Genomic DNA, 19,543 nt, shown 5'->3' with positions numbered 1-19,543 from the left:
TGAACTAGTTATTTTCTCTTTCTTTAATTAATGAAAGGGAAGCTAAATACTTAAGTGACATACAGCATTTAACCCATCCAAAGTGCACACACACAGCGGCGAACACACACACACCATGAACACACACCTGGAGCAGTGGGCAGCCATTTATGCTGCAGTGCCCGGGGAGCAGTTGGGGGTTCGGTGCCTTGCTCAAGGGCACCTCAGTCGTGGTGTTGCCGGCCCAAGACTTGAACCCACAACCTTAGGGTTAGGAGTCAAACTCTCCAACCATTAGGCCACGACTTCCCAAACTTTAAACTTTAATGTTTTCATAGTTTACACATTTCATATTATGAAGTAGATATTTTTAATTATATATATAAAAAAGTGTTCACTGAAAAATTAATATTAAAATGTAAGGATCTTTGGACAAATTAAAGTCTTGCTAAATTCATGTTAAATTCATGGCAGTATGGTGGAAAATGAGATTTGACATTTATAACATAATGGATTGAGTGCTATAAAGCATAAATATGTAAGTTGTCCCTTAGAGCCCCATATTTTGTGTGTTTTTGAGTCTAATATATAACAAAATGTGACCTCACTGCTTCATAAAAATGCATGCACTGTAAAAATGTTTTAGTAGGCAATCTAAAATGTGTTTAATCTTGAAATATTAACTTTTATTAAAGTCAAAAATATAATTTAATATCACTCAGTCAAACTGACTAAATTATATTACACTAGAAAGTCTCACTATTTTATATTTATAGTATACATATATATAACTAGAAAGTCTCATAAGTAACAATTATATATATATAGTAACAATTTATATACATGAAAGCTGTAGAAATAACAAAAAATATCGTTTTCTAAAGATTTAGAAAAGATCAGAAGCAGAGTTTGAATAATTTTGCCTTTGCAGAGCTTCTGCACTGACATCTAGTGGAAATTTTGGAATTTATTTTTGTGATTTCTCAATAATTCTACATGTGGGCGGTTAAAGTTGACATGTCACCATCACTATTTTGATTATTTTATAATTATTGAGCATGCAGCTTTTATAATTTCATATCAATTTACAGGCTATATTTGAAAATTAATTTGTTACACCACAAGACCATTTAAAATGAATTTGTGACTGTAAAAAAAAAAAATTTAATATTATTTTATCGGCCTAATATTAAAATTAATTAATAAAACTTTATCAAAAAATCTGTAAATTGATTTAAAAACACGTTGTGCATCAATAACACATGCAAAAGTGACAGAAACCATGAAGAGACCATTCTTTTTCTTTTTTCCTTTCTTTTAAATGATTTTTCCTTACCCAGAGCACAAAACTCAGCATCAGGTAGCACACGTTTCCTAATTGTTTTTTCTTTATTTTTTCGAACTTGGTGCTGGGTCAGTGTTGTCACATTAGTACAATATGATAAGTTAACTACTGGAAGAGGGTTTACACGCTTACATAGTGCATTTATTGCATTGTAAACCAAAGGAAAACCTCAAACACAAGACCAAAATAGTGCAATCATATTGATTTCCCTTTATTTAGTGATAGACCTTTATCAGTCCAAGACATTTTCTTCCTCCTTCCTCCAGTGTTGCATATAGTACAGTATATTGTGATATAGAACAACAATATAAATATCTAATAAAATAAACAATTAGCCTTGAAAATATACTTTGGAGACCCAAAGACATAGTACTTGACTATGTACAAATCACTTGGAAAGATATCAAGCATATTTTCAATTGGGAAGCGCTCATTGTGCTTTAAAGTCTGTGTCTCTTGCTTGTTGCTTTCAATATGCAGTGATTTAAAAATTGATAGAAGATTCAACATGGTCCCAAATAACTTGTTTTTTTTTCAATATATGCCATTAATATTATATATGTACACCTTAAATGAACAAAAGAATGGCAATGAATTTTAATGTGCAATCTGTATATACTAAAGCAGATCTTTGTGGTTTATATGTTTCTACGTCCAATGCATCTCCATATTCAGTTTACAGTGCTGTGTATTTCTACAAATGCCTGATTGTTTGTCATGCATAGTCATGATTAGCTTGAATGTACAATGGGACTGCATGTGCATGTATGCAAAAAGTAAAATTAGTGATCATTTAGTTAAGAGATTGTCTTGCAATAAGACATAAGTCATTCTGTTATATGTGATGATATTTGTAAATTATCTTGTTATTGCATGGAAGAACAGCAGCAAGCAAAACTCAACAATCACAGCAGCAGATATTTAAGCAAGATCATCATTTATCATGCAAACAAGTTTTGATGGTAAAAATAAAAAACTATCAGGAATTTTTATTAGTGTTTTGAGATTCTCAAAATGCAAGGAAAAAGGATGTTATAAAACAGTGGTTCTGAAGCAATACATCCTCATACCGTTACACATCTTACCGTTTTTGTTAAATTAATGGTATGATTATGTACAGTTATACTGTGTGAAAAAGTACTTCCAAACAAATCCACTAGATGTCACTGTAATCCAAACCATTAGTATAGAGTAGGGGTTCTCAACATGTTTTACTATGACACAACACAGCAACAAAATAATTTATTTGCACAAAAGCATTTAAAAATATTATTTAAATCAAACATTAAAATATAATTAAATAATAAACTAAAATAATTAAAATAATCAAAATTAATAGTTCACAAAATCATTGGGACACAAACCATGTTTTAATTCAGTACAAATAATTACAAAATATGTTTTAGGCAATATTGTTCATGATTTTGAGGATGAGAGCATGTCATCCAATGTATCCATGTTAGTATTTACCTAATGTGCCTAGTTATAGGTAAAATTTAATATAGTTTGATTAGATGTTTCATTTTCCTTTTAAAACTGATCAAGTCTTGTCATCCTAACTATGCATGATAATTATATAAGTTGCATTTTATTCTGTGCATTTAGCATAGTTTTATCACCTGCTGTCTGTGTCCAATCGGAACAGACCTGCGAGGTCTCAGTTGAGAACCACTGTTGGAAAAAATAAATAATATGTTAGGCTGTTTAGTGCAATACTGAAATCTAGGCAAAATATGTACAAACATTCATGTGGTCTGCTTTTCACTAATCTGAAAGAGTGATGCAAGTGTAACGTGGTTGGAAATACTGACGAGTTATTAGTTGATTTGCCCTGGTTTACATAAGCCTAACGTTTCCAGTGGATACAATGAAAAGTGGAACAGGACATAACAGAAAATAAAAACGTTTGCAGTTACAAAAAGTCCCAAGTGTGATTTCAGTATATGAATTAGTCATTTGCGGGTTGTGCTACATAAAGCTTTTTGGGTTATTAGTTATGAGTAAATTATATTTGACGATTAATTGAAATTAAGTGTATTGTGCAAAAGGTATGTTTATAATAAACCTTGAAAACAAACCAAAAGCGATGCAGGAGGTGGAGACTGAGTGAGCGGACTAGCAGTCGTATGAGTGGATGTTAGTGGCATGTGGTGCTCTTCTTTGTGAGGATATGGTATGGATGCTCTGATGCCAGTGCCAGCCTTAGAAATAAGAGTCAGGCTGGCAGAACCTTGTGGACAGACGGCACCACCAAGGGGTGAGGGGGGAAACCCCTGTTGATCTCAGCATGGGTCTCAGCAGGGATATTCAGACCAGTTGAATGTGTGTATACAGTGTGTGTGTGTGTGTGTGTTTGTGTGTGTGTGTGTGTGTGTGTGTGTGTGTGTGTGTGTGTGTGTGTGTGTGTGTGTGTGTGTGTGTGTTGACTGGAGGCCTGCAGCTGAGTGGTCCTGAGATGTAAAGGACACATGTGTTAGTGCAGGGGAGGGTGTGTGTTATCACTCTCAGTGAGGCTGCGATTGGTCCACTTCTCAACTGACCCTCATCTCATTCTCCATCCCTCCGTTCCTCCTCTTTCTCATCAGTGGGCAGCTGCTCCGAGCCCCATCTCACTCTGGGGCAGTGAGTGGCTGGCCTTTGAGGAATATTCTGGGGGTCTTTCTGGTATGTTCTGTGTCACTCTATAACAACCAGAGAGCAGTGGAGGAAGTGATCATTATGGTTAAACATCCGGGCAACAAGCTTTCTGTCAATCAATATTTAATAGTTAAGGGTGCACTCAATATTTTTTTTGTTGTTGTTGTGCGATATGGTGGACTGGATGTAGAGTCACGCAAAAGTTTTATTTTTCATTTACAGTGTTGTCATTAAATAAGACTAAAGCTATTATTATTATTTTGTTCATCAAAATAAAGCTGAAATTAAATAAAATAGAAATATTAGATGAAAAACTTAAAAAAATGAAAAAATAGAATGAATAAAAATAGAATAGAAATAGAAAGCTAAATAGAATAGAACTAATAAAACTGACAAAAGCATATCACAAAATGACTAAATCTAAAAAGAAAACAAAAAATAAATACTAATTCAAAAATTGATACTATAATAGTATAGTATTTTAATACTAGTAAAATAAGATAAGATAGGATGATAAGATAAAATAAAATAAGAAAAGATAAAATAAAGTAAAAAAGGAAAATCAGGATGATAAGATAAAATAAGATAAAATAAAGTAAAAAAAGGGAAAATCCGGCTTTCATTACATTTACATTTTAAACTTTTTTCAAAAGTACTTGTCATTTAAAATAAGCAAGTGCACATTTGAAAATGATTGTTATTATTATTATTTATTATTAGTATATGCAAAATAAGCCCTGACAGGGAAATACACATTCACAATAATATTCTTAACTGACACAGATGGACATCAATCCAGCACTCACCCTTATTTGTGCTAGTGCTTATTCAATGAGCTCCTGCGTCTCTGAGAACTGGAGGAAGAGGATGACAGAGCGTTTAAGATAACTTAAGCTTCATCACAGCAAGGGAAGGCCATGCAGTTAACATTTAAACACTCACCTGTTGGCTAGAGTTGGCTGAGGGTGGTGTAACTACATTTTGCTCCACTAGAGGGTTCAGGGGGGCGGAGCCTGGCAGGTGAGTGGCACGCCAGTATATATCTAAATATTCAGCCAGGTGTTCACAGGCATCCTCTAACTGATTCTCATCCAGTATAACATCAAACATTTCCTAATACAAGACAAATGCAGTGAAAATAATCACATATATATATCACATATGTTCACTTGTTGCTTTGGTTTAATGTATGAGCGGAATGTGTGCAGTAATGGGACTCACTGGTTGACACTGTGCTAGTTTATCTCCTGCCATCATTTGCACGTTGAGATGTTTGCTTTGAGATTTCCCTCTGGACTTAATGAGTCTTTGAAGAACCTGGGGTAGATTGAGTGACACTGAGAAAATGAGGGACAAAAGCGGGAGCAATGCTTCAGGGAAACACAAACCTTCCTATATTACTTAATCATTTAAATAAGTAAAACAACACTTTTAGCTCTGTGGACTTGCAGAAACAAACTTTTCAAAAACATATTTTATTAGTCTATTGTCAATGTTCAACAATAAATATACATGCAACACAGAAAAAACAGCAAATGTCATTTCCACCACTCAACTTTCTGTGATTTAAAACACTCATTGTTTATGCAAAAGCACTTTAATAATAGTTTTAGACTAATATTTAATATTTAAATAATATTTGGGGCAATATTTCTGGTTTCTGGAAAGATGGACAAAATAGGTCTAAAATGCTATGAAATAATAATAATTTGTTTATTTAAACTAATTAAACTATTTAAATTATTAAACGTCATTTGTATTTTTATTATTTTATATTAGAAGATTAGTCTTAGTCTGAGACAGGGTTAAACTAATAAAATACATAAAAGTACATTAAAAATAAAAAAAAATATTTGAAAAACGGCCTTTTCCCAGGCCGTTTTACAGTAATATGACCTTCATACATATAAATATTGTTGTACCTTTGGAGAGGACACTTTGACATAGACAATGATGGGGGCGAGGGAGGTCTTGAGAAGCTGTGCGGGGTGATTGATAGTATCTGCATCCAAGACCACCAACTGCAGGCTTTTAGCCAGTTCAAATATTCTCTCAATCTCACTCTGCACCTCCGCTGAGAGAGAGAGAGAGAGAGAGAGAGGCATGATGGAGCCACATTAATAATGGAACAACAAATGATCCCATATTAGGTCCTTCATTCAAAACTATACTTGACCACTCTTTATATTAATGTACTATTTAGCTTTACCCCTGTATGTTGTCCCTCACCCAGACTGGAGCGTGTGTTTGACCTCTCCATGATAGCTTTCTTGTTCAGCACAGACCTCTTGGCCAGAGACAGATCTGCAGTCACCCGTGTGATAGAAATCCTGCCATGAAACAACATACCAAATACAAAAATACACCTTCAAAAGACACAAGAAGTTTGGACCATTCTAATGATCCTTTACAAAAGAAAGAGTGTAGGTAAATGATTTTTTTCCATTTTTACAAATGCACATTTTGGTTTTAAACTATTCCTGTAAGAGTACTAGTGAAACAAATTGCACTCACCCAAACAGTTTCTGCACTCACCTCCCATCAAACCTGTGTTTCAGGAAGTCAAACAAGGCTTTCTGCATCATATCAGTCACCTGCATCAGAAGATTGTGAGAAAACATTTTATACTATGTTCAACCAGAAACGTTCCATATGTAATTAACCTATCAATCTGAGTTAATTTAGGTCCTGAGCTATTAAAAGTGTTAACATCCACCCAGTGATTTTGTTGTCTAAGGATCGTAGGGGGAAAATAAGGAGTCCTAAGCTGGGGATTTGGAAGAAGAGTCGTGTATAAGGATAATTTGGTTTGGATGAGGTGATGTGGTTTTATTTAGACACAGGGGTGAAAAATGAATGACTCCAGAAATAGAGGGTAGAGAGTCAGCAGTGGAAGCAGGTCCCTGGTGTCTCTGTTAAGCAGCTGACTGACAAACGTGTCCAGCCATAGCTGGACTTAAATATTTCACATTCATGAATCCTCTCACATACCAAAAACTGAAAAGAAGTATCTTACACTGCCTTTTTTCTTTTTGCCATGCCTGCCAATAGTATGTGAATTATGAAAATTTACAGACTATAATTACTAATTTTCATAGGTTATGAAACTGTATTTTGCATTATTTTATTAAATATAATTATGCAAAATATAATAATATAAATATTGTTTAGTAAATATAAATACAAATACAAATATTTTTCATAGGTCATGAAACTGTATTTTGCATTTTTATTAAATTATAAAAAAGTAAATGTATTTATAGAAATATTATTTATTACATCTAAATCTAAATAAAAACTGCATATATGTTTACAAGTCATTGTGTCACTTGTGTATTACACCATACATTAGATAAGCCAATCTCTGCATAAATCTTTTGCAAAATGTGATTTTGTTCAGTGTTGTTATTGTTAATTAAAACTAAACCTAATAAACATTTTTTGGTAATTGAAATAAACTATTAATAAAATAAAATACTAATATTACATGAATAACTTGAAAACATAATTCAAAATTAGAAATGTTGCCTTGGCAACTAGGTATAAAAAATACTAAAATTAACTGAAATAAAAAAAAATGAAAGTTACATAGAAATATTTTAAAAATATACAAAAGTACATAACAAAATGGCTTAAACTAAAATTAAAATGAAAACTAAAAATTGTAATAAACAATATAATATTATATAAATAATAATAGAATAACATGTTTGTTCTTTATAGTTTCATTTTGGAAGCTTAATATATATGTCATCACACATAGTTCTGGAGAAATAAACCTTCAGGCCTTTACTGATGGTAAATTTTCCACAGAGGTGCAAGTTAAAAGACACTAAAGCCATGTGAGTGAGTGATGTTGTCTTTAGTTAATGGTTTGAATGTCCTTGATTTGATTCAGTGAACAGTTCCTAATACAGTTACTGGTTAAGCTTTATTTACTCTTCAAACTCAACTTTTACTTGCTTGGTGGTTGTTAATTTTGGACCCTGCATACATAGAACAACTGACCAGTCTCTTAACTGCCATGATGATCGAATTTAATATTTAATAATACATAATAATAATACATTTACCTCATAGCCTTTCAGTGAGGGGCCAACCAGAACAACAGGCCTCATGGATGGAACTACATCATAGGGTGGAACGTGCTCTGTCTACAACACACACACACACTGTTATGTCTCACAAGCTCTGAATCTTAACTAACATTTCTCAACATCTAATGAGTAGCCTCAAGGGATGCAGTTTCAATAACACAGCATTAAAATCTCTCACAAAGGATCGTCTGAGAGGCCAGACACAAAGTTTGAATATTTAATACCACTTTTTGAGGGACTGTGTTGCACTATGTAAGCAATGAGGCAATTTTAACCACCTACCTGCTTCTGCTTCTGTTTGGCTTGTTTAAAACAAGAAAAATGTGTTAAAGAAAATCTAAACAGGTTGTTTGTGTTCATTATGGTAATTTTTTTTTATACTGAAACATTTTGTAAATCATGCTGAACATAACATATAAAAGCAGCATATACCCTGAAGGAAAACATAGAGGAATGATAGTGCCTCAACAGTACTAGCATTACAGTAAGACAGTAATGTGTGAGAGTATTTAAATACCTCTCACCTGCAGAAGGGGGAGTAGACCTCCAGCCACCAGATGAAGCATTTCCTCCCATTTTCCTGTTACCAACACAAACACTTTAGAAATTACAGGACGAGACACTCCAATAGCAAATGGCATACTATAAGCTAAGATCCCATTTTGAACTTACGTGCTAAGTTTTCTTATAAATAGCAAGTACAATGGTAAATCACAGCAGTTCAAGAAAGAATGTTCATTTTCTCACTTATACGTATAGTTCACCAAATGACAACTAACTAAACAGTATGTGAAAAGAGTAAAATACAAGTCCTCCATCCATAATATTTCTTTCTCCAGTGAAAAAGTCACCTTGTCTGAATCAGGAGAGAAATATGCACAGATCAAGCACCATTTACAAGCGAAAACAGAATAGTTCTTAACAAAAAAGCTGGTGGATTTAATGCAAGAGGACAATAGCTGATGGACTTTTTCACTGGAGGAAGCATTATTAGGGATTATGAACTGGTTTTTTATATGAAGCAAGAGTTTGAAGTCAAAAACGTCTTAATGTAAGCTTATCTGTACTCTATATTGAGGTGAAAATAGTTTTTATGTAAGATTTAAATAAAAAAAAGTCTTGGATTTGATTCTTACAAGCATGCAACTTTTCACTTCACACAATGTTGGACTGAAGTCATGTGGATTACTTGTTGTGATGTTTTTATCAGCTGTTCTGACAGCACCCATTCAATGCAGAGGATTCATTGGTGAGCAAGTAATGATACATTTTTCCAAATCTGTTGCAATGAATAAACAAACTCATCTTAAATGGCCTAAGGATGAGTAAATTTTCAACAAAGTTTCATTTTTGGGTAAACTATTCCTTTAAATGCTAATTTACAGTACTGAATGACATCTATAGATATAATGAGATGCAACTGCACTTCAGACCTCTGAGCTGCTTTCTGTTCCTGCTTGATCCGCATGGCCTCCAGTTTAACAGGGCTGGGGATGAAGGCAATATCTGCCCCTTCCTTCACCAGCCTCCCGATCCACCAGTCATTATTATACTTCTGTAGGATGAGAGATAATGTGCTCAAAAAACCCCCCAAAAACCCCAAAACAAAAACAGTGAAACATAAGCTAACTGTAAACTTCAATTCATCAGTTACTTCCCACCTCTTTTATATGTAGAAAATCTTTGGTTTCAAAGTTGATGGCAGCACCCTGAACAGGACAGTCTTCATCGAGAGCCCCGCAGTAGCTGACATTGGTTCTCACTGCAAATGCCACAGGTTTGGTCTACAAGAAAACAAAGAAAAGAGTTAACATTATTTTAAGTGGAGAGGTAATTGACAATGTATCTGTTTGAGAAGATGAACCTTGGCTCTCTCGAGCTGGAGCAGGACCTGGCGCTCGGCCTCACGCCGAGACGCCTCCTTGTCCTCCTCCAGGGACAGGTCGGAATCCGATGGTCTACTCGTGTAGGAATCAGCAGAACTCTGCAAAAAGGACAAGAATCCAATGTGAGACATGCTGTTCCACATTTTATTATTATAATTACTTTCATTTATTGTTATCTTTAATGCCCTTTATACTTTATTGTCAATTGAAGTGAGTTTAATTAACTAAGCAACAAAATCTGCACACAATCATTTTCATGAATATATCGTGATTCACCAAATTATACACAGATATATTGAAGACGGCACACTTAGCATTGCTCGAAGTTGCTTAGCTGGGAGCCACGATTGTAAGGAAACAACATTAAAAACATCTTAATGATGAATTTGTTTATTAGAAACACACAGTTTTTAATTTCACAGTACATTAATTGATGGACTGGAGTCATGTAGATCACTTGTGGATTATTGTGATGTTTTAAACAGCTGTTTAGAGTCTCATTCTGACGGCACCCATTCGCTGCATAGCATCCGTTGGGGAGCAAGTGATGTGATGCTAAATAGCTCTAAATCCATTCTGTTGAAGAAATAAACTAATTTACATATTGGATGGCTTGAGGGTGCATACAGTTTTCAGGAAATTTTCATTTCTGGGTGAACTATTTGGGGTGAAAAACAAATTCATGAACATACATGTATGCTGTGAGCCAGAACTTTTTTTGAGAGAAGTTCTCCTGTGCATATAAATACGTATTCATTAGTGAATGAGACCTAATGCTTTTCGTTTCTCTGTTGTTTTGCACTATTCTCATTTTGCAACTGCACACAGCAATTGCTGCAAATGCTTTGGCAATATGAATATAAAAATATTTTTCATGCCAATAAACCATTAAAACTGAAAACTAAATCAAAGACAGAGAAATCACCAAATGCACCAATAACAAAAGACCAAGTGACTGTAAATGAGCATTGCAAAAACCTTTCCTCTACCATCTCCTGCATCCCTCTGATCTCTCCTCCAGACCAGCCTTTCTCTCTGTCCCTTTTCCCTACAAAATCCAGAACACAGTGAGGATATGATTTAAATATCAGAGGGAGCCGCAGGGCGCAGGTGTCTGTGACACCTACCGTCAAAAGTGATAAAGCATAATTAAGCAGACGCCGGCTAAGATAAGATTCTTATGTTCGATTAAAATATATCTCCCGTCTAAATGAACATGTTAATTAAAAGCCAGCCCTGCTATGGGAGGCTTCTCCGTGACAGAGCTGTCCTGAACCAACTCTTGGATAATTTAAGCCAGTTTCATCTCTTTCTGTGTTTCAGAAATAAATGAAAAGAAAGATACAGTAGGGCTTTGAAGCATAACAACACACTACATCAAACATTTTTTTTTACCTCTTTTATCAATAGGTATTATCAAGAGGTAATAGTGATGCAGGGGTCGCTCACATAAACATCACTGCCTGCAAGACTGTGACACACATTTTGTGTTCCATACACACACAGCGTACATTAACTCAGAGTCGTTTTCAGATGATCTGACAGACTAAGCAATTTTTTGCTCAGCACTTGGATCGATAAAGTAATGTAATCCTTTAAAATACACAATGCATCGCAACCTCATCCACTAAGAGTGTTTCTACAACACCTCACCTCATATTCCACATACAACACACCATCAGACATTCCCAGAAAAGGCTGCATACAATGTTTACAACATGTAGCTGAATTATAGCTTTAATAGCTTTATTTAATAGATTTTTAGATTATCTTAGTATTCGGTATTTATTCCTTTTGCTTTTCGACAGCAGCATTCCAGCTGCATGAACCCCACAAGTTTGTGTAAAACTTGATATTTTTTCCAGAATTTTTTTACAGAATGTTTTTTCCAGAACTTTAAATGGAAGCAAGATTTTGACCATCTGAATTTGAATTTTTCTCATAACTCTGAGAAAAATGTCATGTGAGATATAAACTCAGAATTGCAAGATATAGTTGAGAGACTCAGAATTCTTGAGTCAGACTTACATTCTTGCCATATAAAACTCACAGTTTATATACATGTCTGTGTTGATATCTCACAATTCTAAAGTTTTATATATACGTCTGAGTTCATAAAAAAGCATGAATTGTTAGAGAAAAAGACAAAAATTTTATTTTTATGTTTTTAACCTGTGGCAGAAACAAGCTTCCATAACTCGGAGCTCACATGATCAATGTAACAAATTTTCTTATTTGATTGGTGACTTGCAAATATTGCAGAATATTGCAGAACATCATAATGTACACCAAAAAGGTCACCCAAAAGGGTAACATCTAAATGAACTGGTTTTATTCAAGTCAAAAACATTGATAAAACATCACTGAACCAAGGTATATACATTAAATTATGCCAACAAAACTAATTTTTATCAGTTAAATCAGGTAGCATTAGCTCTTTAAGTTAACAATTGCAGGTTACTACTTTTTACAGTGTAGCCTACAAATTTTCAAAATCTTTCAGCTGTGTTTATTTCTAGGTTCAATGTACATTTTGAATCTCATATTTGTAAAGGTAATGTATTAAGCAGAAGTCGCTGGAGAAGCCTAGACTAAAAGCAAGGCCGTCAAATCACAACTTGTTGTGCAATAGCAGCACTCAGTCAACAGGGGGCGAAAAATCAATGACCCTCCCCTTGTCCACAAGGCTTATAACAGTCATTCATTCTCCAATACTTTAAACAGTTTCATGACCAATTTTCATTTATATTGTCATAATCTGATTGCCAATCTCCTATATGGGGCAGCATGGATATGATGCTCACCAAGACAGAACTTGATTGTGATGAGGACAGGGATCAAAGAAGTCCATAACCTATAAGAATCAACTTCATACAGATATAAAATACAAAATAAACGTGCAATAGTGCAATTTTTTGCAACCTATAATTTCAGTAATCAGTATCAGAAAATATGTTTAACTATCTTTTCTGCAATGAAATAACTGTTTGTTTAGATCACAGATATTTGCCTCCTGGAATTGATTTTCAGAAGTATTTTTACATTTATAAGGGTTTTTAATATAATATAATATAATATAATATAATATAATATAATATAATATAATATAATATAATATAATATAATATAATATATGTTTTTACCTTTATGAGAGCTTTTTAAAATATAAAAACACACAGCATGCCATCTATTTATGTCAGCTGAATAGTGCCCAACACATTAAACCTTTAAAGACCTAGAATATAATATTACTGAAACAAAATTATGAAATAATAACAGCAAAAACAGATTAATCTGAATTTACATAAAATATAATATAGGTCTACATTTTCTTAGTTCATGCATTACACTCTTGAATATTACCCTACAAATTTATATAAATATCTGTGGCATTTTTGCCTGAATTCTGACCATGGTTTGCTGGTTATAAACATAAAAAAGAAAAAGAAAAAGAAAAGCACTGGAATGGACATTTCTGCCTTGCCCATTGTGACACAAGAAAACCATGTTTTCCCCCTAACAAAAACGACATATCAGCAACTTGCAATACTATTTGAAACCATACAGAAAGATATGAGAAAGTGAAATATTAACAATTATAGGTAGCCTAATATACGTTCTCAATTAAACAATTCAATGCAGCTGAATGTATTTGATGAGTCTGCTGGTCGAAAACTAAGACATGCATCTCGACTGAGATTAATTTATTCATACAAAAGGCTTACATGGGGATATTAATAGACTATGATCCAGGCAGAATGCATGCAAAATTCATTCACTCCACCAAAGCAGCACTGATTGATTATAGAATCACATGGAGCGAAAATGTAATAGAGAGGGAGCGCGCGATGAGCGAGCGAGCAACAAAGAGAGAGAGAGAGAGAGAAAGAGTGACAGAGATAAAGTGCTTGTGAGAGCGAGAGAAGGCAAACTATCCCTACCTTGCAGCTGAGCAGCGCTGCGCTAGAATCGGACGCGGACATGCCTATAGAGACAGCTCGTATCGCCCCCCATCACTCTGTGGGCAGCAGTAAAGAGGCAGCTAGAGAGAGGGACGCCTCAGCCCCGAGCGCACTGGCACTGCACTCAACGCCTATACAAAATTGATGCCCTGACTGCAGCAGCTGAGTTGTGGTGTTCACTGAGAGCAAACGCCCTCCCTCTGCCGCTGCTGCCTTTCTTCCGCCTGCTCTCACATTCAATCAGGCTCCATTTTCTCCCGCTCCACACACTGGAGATGCTGTTCTGCAGCCAGTGCAGCGAGAGAGGAGATGTTTACCTCTCACACGAGACAACTGAGACACTCAGATCATTCTCTTGCAGCAGCAAAAACAGCTTTGCAAGTGGGATGTGTGAAGTGAAACTCGTTACATCATGACACCCAGATCCGGAAAGCAAGACTGGATATATGTTAAAGTAAATGAAAAATATTCTATGTAAAATTAAATTGCATTTATTTTACATGCTCTGACATGACATATTTCTCTCTTAGTTCTTGTACACCTCTGCAAAAACTCAATTATCTTCATGTTCATTATGCTCATGTTCATGACAATTTGTTTTTTTTTTTAGCTTTCTGCCACATACTGTATTTGGTAAACTATTAAGTAACAGATAGTTTTTGTTGGTATTTTTGTCTCTTGGCTTGTATGATAAAATACTTGTGATGTTTGGATAAAAGCATCTGCTAAATCACTAAATGTGAATTGTTAAAGTGAATTGTTCATTTTTTTTTATCTGCCCATATATTTGGTATTCATTTGGATAGAATAATTAATATAAAAAATAAAACATTTTACTAACTATTCTGTATGCCAGGGATACTTAAATTATTTCATTTTTTAAATTATATTTTATTATTAATAATAAGTTTCCTAATACGCAGCAACCAACAATGACAGCTTGAATATATGTCTTAGAACATGCTTCACATTTATAGCTGTCAAACTTATTCATTCTGGTCAGTTAAAAAAAAAAAAAAACTTATTTACATACACATGCATTTATGCATGCTTCCAGTATGTAACCTATCTTCACATGTAAGTAATATATATGAAGTACATTACAGAAAAAAATGCTCTGTCATACTAACTGGATTCCATAGTTTAGGTATAGTCCATTTTTTTTTTTTATTTGTTGTCAGTATTTTGATGTTTGAGTGCACAAATTATTGCTGCTAAATAAGCAGTTTGAATATCTGTCAAAAAGTCTGTCTGTGCACCAATCACTGATTGTTTTTGAATCCACTGACACTTTGCCTTACCATTGTTCAATGACTTAATAAATTGCAAAACCTTTTGTGAATTAATCTGATTACTGCACTAATGTATCATATTGTAGTATTTCCCTGGATGCTCTAATCATTTCATTTCCTGCTTGTTTCAATGAGCAGAAGACTCTGACACCAGCAGAAGACTACAAAAGCTAATGCAAATGCTAAATCGGGACCAGACACTGAAAACTCACTTGTGCATGAATTAACAATGCAAACAAACACATCTGCCTGATGAGAAACAGCTGGGAAACCAATTGCACTAATGCATTTGGTGCCCTATAATGGGGAAAAGTGAATTAAAAGTGAATTAAGTGTGTCTAAATCCTGTGTAAACGAATGATAATACTCTAAAAAAGAACAATCAGTGTTTTGACCCCAGCATCATTAAATTATTGTAAAAACAGCAGAGACCACTGAAATACGTTGTCAAAATAGGCTACATATGGCAAACACATTGATTCATTTAGCAACTAGTGACTTTCTTTATGAATGAATCATTGAAACGATTTGTCACTGAACGCCACTATTGTGTGTTGTTTGGATATTCGCAACAGGCTATTCTACATTGAATTTGTTTGGAACTATTTTCGTTAGCAAAGCAAAAATACACAAAGTAACCATCAATATTATTCAAAATGTAAGTTACTAAGTGTTCACTTCTTGTTTATTGTACTGTTTGTTTCTCATGGCATGTTTCGGTTGGTTCTATTGGTTAACGTTACTAGTATGCTTTTGTTAAAGCACTAAAAGGATTTACCGGTCTGTTACGTTGACATTGTTTTGTATCTTTCACAGCACTGAAAGATTTTCACACAAACTCCCTGGGAGACTTGATCTCGAAAACCTCTCTCTGTCTGCTAATCTCTGCAGGCCTGATCCCACTGAGAGTAAATCTGTTCCACCCAATGAGGTCGGGGATGGATGCCTTCACAGCAGCATTACTATCCTGACAATAGCATGATGCTCAAACACTAGGTGAGTCAGCTTGCACACAGTCATAATGGGACGGTACCGCCGAAAATGAATCATGAATATGGACCCTTTTCTTCTTCAGATTGTATTAAATCAGCATGCTAACAGAAGGCCCGAGGCTGCACCAGGTTGTTCGGACTTCTTTCTGGACTCAATTATAAAATAGCGACTGGAAGCATGGGCTCTTTCTTAATTCAACTTTGTCCACTATGGATTTTAGAGCTACGTATCTTGAGGCTATGTAACTGCTGTGCTTTCTTTTATACATTTTATACACATGCTTGCAAGTGGGTGTGCTTGAAAACAAACACAAGGCCACGCACATACTTCAGCTCTTATAATGGGAATGTAATATTGGAATCCTAAAGTTTGAGACTATATTGAAAATATAGGATGTACAAATAATATAATTATTATCTAGAGCAATAAATAATTAGTATAATTACAGTTAGGAATTTTTTATGATTTTGAAAAATGCAAAATACAGGAGCATTATGATGTAACAAATGATAGATGTTATTATTGTTATTATGTTATTATGAACAGTTTGTTAACTAATACTAAACTTAGAAACAACATGTTTATTACATAATATAAAATATAAACTTATTTTATTTCTACTGTTGCTAGGGAAACATTTCTAATTTTCAGTTAGTTTAACTACTAAAACAACTAAAACTAAAAACTATAAATTAACAAAAACTATATATGTGTGTGTGTGTGTGTGTGTGTGTGTGTGTGTGTGTATATATATATATATATATATATAAACATTTTAAATAAAATAAAATTTTAAATTTAAATAAAAACTATTATAGTATATCAAGCCTACTAAAATTATTTTTTATTTTTGTTATATACTTAAGTTCCATCTAAGTAAAATCAGCTTATAGATTTCAGAAGTAAATAAGGTATTGCCTGAACAAGAGAACAGCTTGGAGGGAGAAAAATGTGAGAGGAAAAAAGCGATAGAGCTTGAGGTGAAGAAAATCATGAGGGTGAGTGGAGGGACAGAAAGTAAGGATGTCACTCCATCTCTGCCTAAGCAATGGAGAAAGACGGTACATGTTTTTTTGTGTGTGTGTTTTTGTTCTTATTTTAGTATTTTATTGAGATATACTTGCTTTTCTTTTGCTGGGTGCATACAGAAAGCTGCTGGGATGTAGACTCATGACCCATGAGGAACAGAAGGGTGGGCTGGGTAAGGTAGAATCTGCCCTAACAGGGGCTAAACTCTGCTACTGTATGCATGTCTTTACAAAATTCAAGTATTAAATATTATATATTTTAAGTATACTTAGTTCATTTACTCATCCTCAGCCTGTTCCAAACCTGCATTAGTCTTTTTGTTTATTTATTTATTTTTTATGTTGAGCACAAAAGAAGATATTTTGAAGAATGTTGGAGACTATACAACTGACGGTAGCCATTGACTTCCATAGTATGGAAAAAGTACTATGGAAGTCAGTGGGTACCATCAGCTGTTTGGTTACCAGCATTCTTCAAAATATCTTCTTTACAGGTTTAGAACAACTTGGGTGAACTATCCCTTTAAGTTCACTAGATGTTTAGTTCACTAGCAGCTGAAATGACTTCACATGTGGCTGATCATCCTTAATGTTTTGTTGCAGAATGGAAAACCAGTTCCAGCAAGGACTTAAATTCAGTAACCCCTCGCTTCAATTCCAGATTAGAACAGGACTGGATAAATCAATACCAGCAGCAAATAGACTGATACCTCATCCTGTTCCGTTAAGAACTTCCTGTCCTCTTGTTATCTCGCAAAGTTTCATCCTTCTTTCTTTTTTTAAATAAGAGCTCACTGCTTATCAAACTCAGTCTCTTAAACTCGGTCTCTCTTAATTACATAGTATATCCTGAATTCCCACATGTCTTGTTATTGTACCAAGGACACAATTCCTATCAAAGATGAGTTCCCGCTGACATATGCACATGGCGATAAAAATAGAAACAGCATCTTGCATTTCAGCCACAAGCAGTGAAAGTGGAATATGGACACCAGAATGACACAAGTCACCCAAATGAGATGAAAGCAACATATGAGTGTTATAGATGTACTTTGGCTACGATCAGCACTACTGATCAAATGTCATGACTGAGCAACTATATATCAAGATGTCTAGAAAGGTAATAAAAGGCAACTTGATCTACAATAACCATGCTTAAATTTACATTTATTCATTTAGAAGATGCTATAGTTTATATGGTCCAACCTTACCAAGTTTCAAGGGAGTGCCAGAAGAGTATGTGCTGAAGAGTGGAGAAAGGTTTGTAATTAAATGAGGTTAACTGAGTTCATTTACAAGTGCAAAAACAGTAAAGCATGGTGTTAGCAATGGCAAAGTTATTGTTTGTTTCACTGGGAATGCATGAACTGATAATGTATATATTAAAGGAAAAAAAAAATCTTCCAAATCCATAAATGTAAAGGTGAGTAGTGCATCTCCAGGAGTTTTTGAAAACTGCAATGGATCTTGCTGATTTGAAGAAGTTTGGACGGTGAGTGTTGGATCAAGAATTTCCTTAAGATTTTATTGTTTTTAAATAAATTATTTGTAAAACAAACATTTTTTAAAACATGAATGCAAAATAATAATAATGATGATGATGATGATTTGAAGTAAATTTAAAGTAAAAAAGATAAAGCGCTGGATTAAAAAGAAACTGGAGATTTCACCACAAAAACCAGAGATCACTTTAAGCATTTTTAACATATTATAGTTGATAATTTAATTTAAAAATGTATAATATGTTTAACAAAGTAATTGCTTTCAAATATTTTTATTTATTTACTATATTATTACTTTATACTATTATTTATTTATTTAAAGCCTTTCTAGGGACCCCAGTTAATTTTGTGCTATAATCTGTATGTACAACTCCTGTTGGTTAAAATTATGTTTTTGTACTGTCACTATACAGATGAACTCATAATAATAATCACAGAAATGTTTAGTACATGTATTATTTGTCTGATAATTAGAAACTTTTATACAATAATACTTAATACTGTAGCAGACAACACTGCTAGGTTATTCCATTCCAGAGAGCACTTCATTCTGACTTTTATTCCTGCTTCCTGTTAAATAGAAAACAAGCATCAGTTTCTATAAAACTGATTAAAGGAAATGTCTTCACCTCTGAAAACTTTGCTGGTTTATCAAATTTAATCAAGGCTTTGCACATTGATGCTCCACTGAACACACACACACACACACACACACACACACACACACACTAAGCACTCCTCTCCTCACTGGACAGGCTTTTAGTGCTCTAGTCTCATGCAGTATTTAATTGACCCCACACAGGAAGCCCAGCGGTTCCAAAT

At 34.2% G+C, this 19,543-nt stretch overlaps 1 protein-coding gene across 3 annotated transcripts; it reads right to left on the bottom strand.

The window, feature by feature from the left end:
- Positions 1-1,223: 1,223 nt before the first annotated feature.
- LOC109051973 (voltage-dependent L-type calcium channel subunit beta-4-like) lies at positions 1,224-14,270 on the bottom strand. 3 transcript variants are annotated; one of them, XR_006153317.1, is made up of 15 exons: positions 13,886-14,270; positions 9,923-10,042; positions 9,720-9,842; positions 9,492-9,613; positions 8,583-8,638; positions 8,341-8,360; positions 8,035-8,115; positions 6,497-6,555; positions 6,191-6,291; positions 5,884-6,035; positions 5,183-5,278; positions 4,904-5,074; positions 4,768-4,815; positions 3,865-4,005; positions 1,224-2,995 (listed from the first exon to the last, which is right to left on the bottom strand). XR_006153317.1 is itself a non-coding variant. In XM_042713227.1 (14 exons), the coding sequence occupies exons 1-13, from the start codon at positions 13,925-13,927 to the stop codon at positions 4,786-4,788; spliced, it is 1,173 nt and encodes a 390-aa protein (XP_042569161.1). In that variant the 5' UTR covers positions 13,928-14,270; the 3' UTR covers positions 1,234-4,005; positions 4,768-4,785. The 3 variants fall into 3 exon arrangements, 1 of the variants encoding a protein (XP_042569161.1); XR_006153316.1 differs by having other exon boundaries at positions 1,229-3,774; XM_042713227.1 differs by having other exon boundaries at positions 1,234-4,005.
- Positions 14,271-19,543: the final 5,273 nt, after the last annotated feature.

This window comes from Cyprinus carpio, chromosome A23 (assembly GCF_018340385.1).
Source record: "Cyprinus carpio isolate SPL01 chromosome A23, ASM1834038v1, whole genome shotgun sequence".
Lineage (NCBI taxonomy): Eukaryota > Metazoa > Chordata > Actinopteri > Cypriniformes > Cyprinidae > Cyprinus > Cyprinus carpio.
The sequence above is the reverse complement of the archived record's forward strand: the minus strand, read 5'-3'. Positions and strand labels throughout refer to the sequence as shown.

Coding starts and splice junctions, on each gene's coding strand:
- LOC109051973 (XM_042713227.1), bottom strand. CDS start 13,927: ATGTCCGCGTCCGATTCTAGCGCAGCGCTGCTCAGCTGCAAG. Junction 10,043..13,885: donor CAGCGCTGCTCAGCTGCAAG/GTAGGGATAGTT, acceptor TCCTTTTTGCAG/AGTTCTGCTGATTCCTACAC. Junction 8,639..9,491: donor GAACAGAAAGCAGCTCAGAG/GTCTGAAGTGCA, acceptor TGTTGGTAACAG/GAAAATGGGAGGAAATGCTT.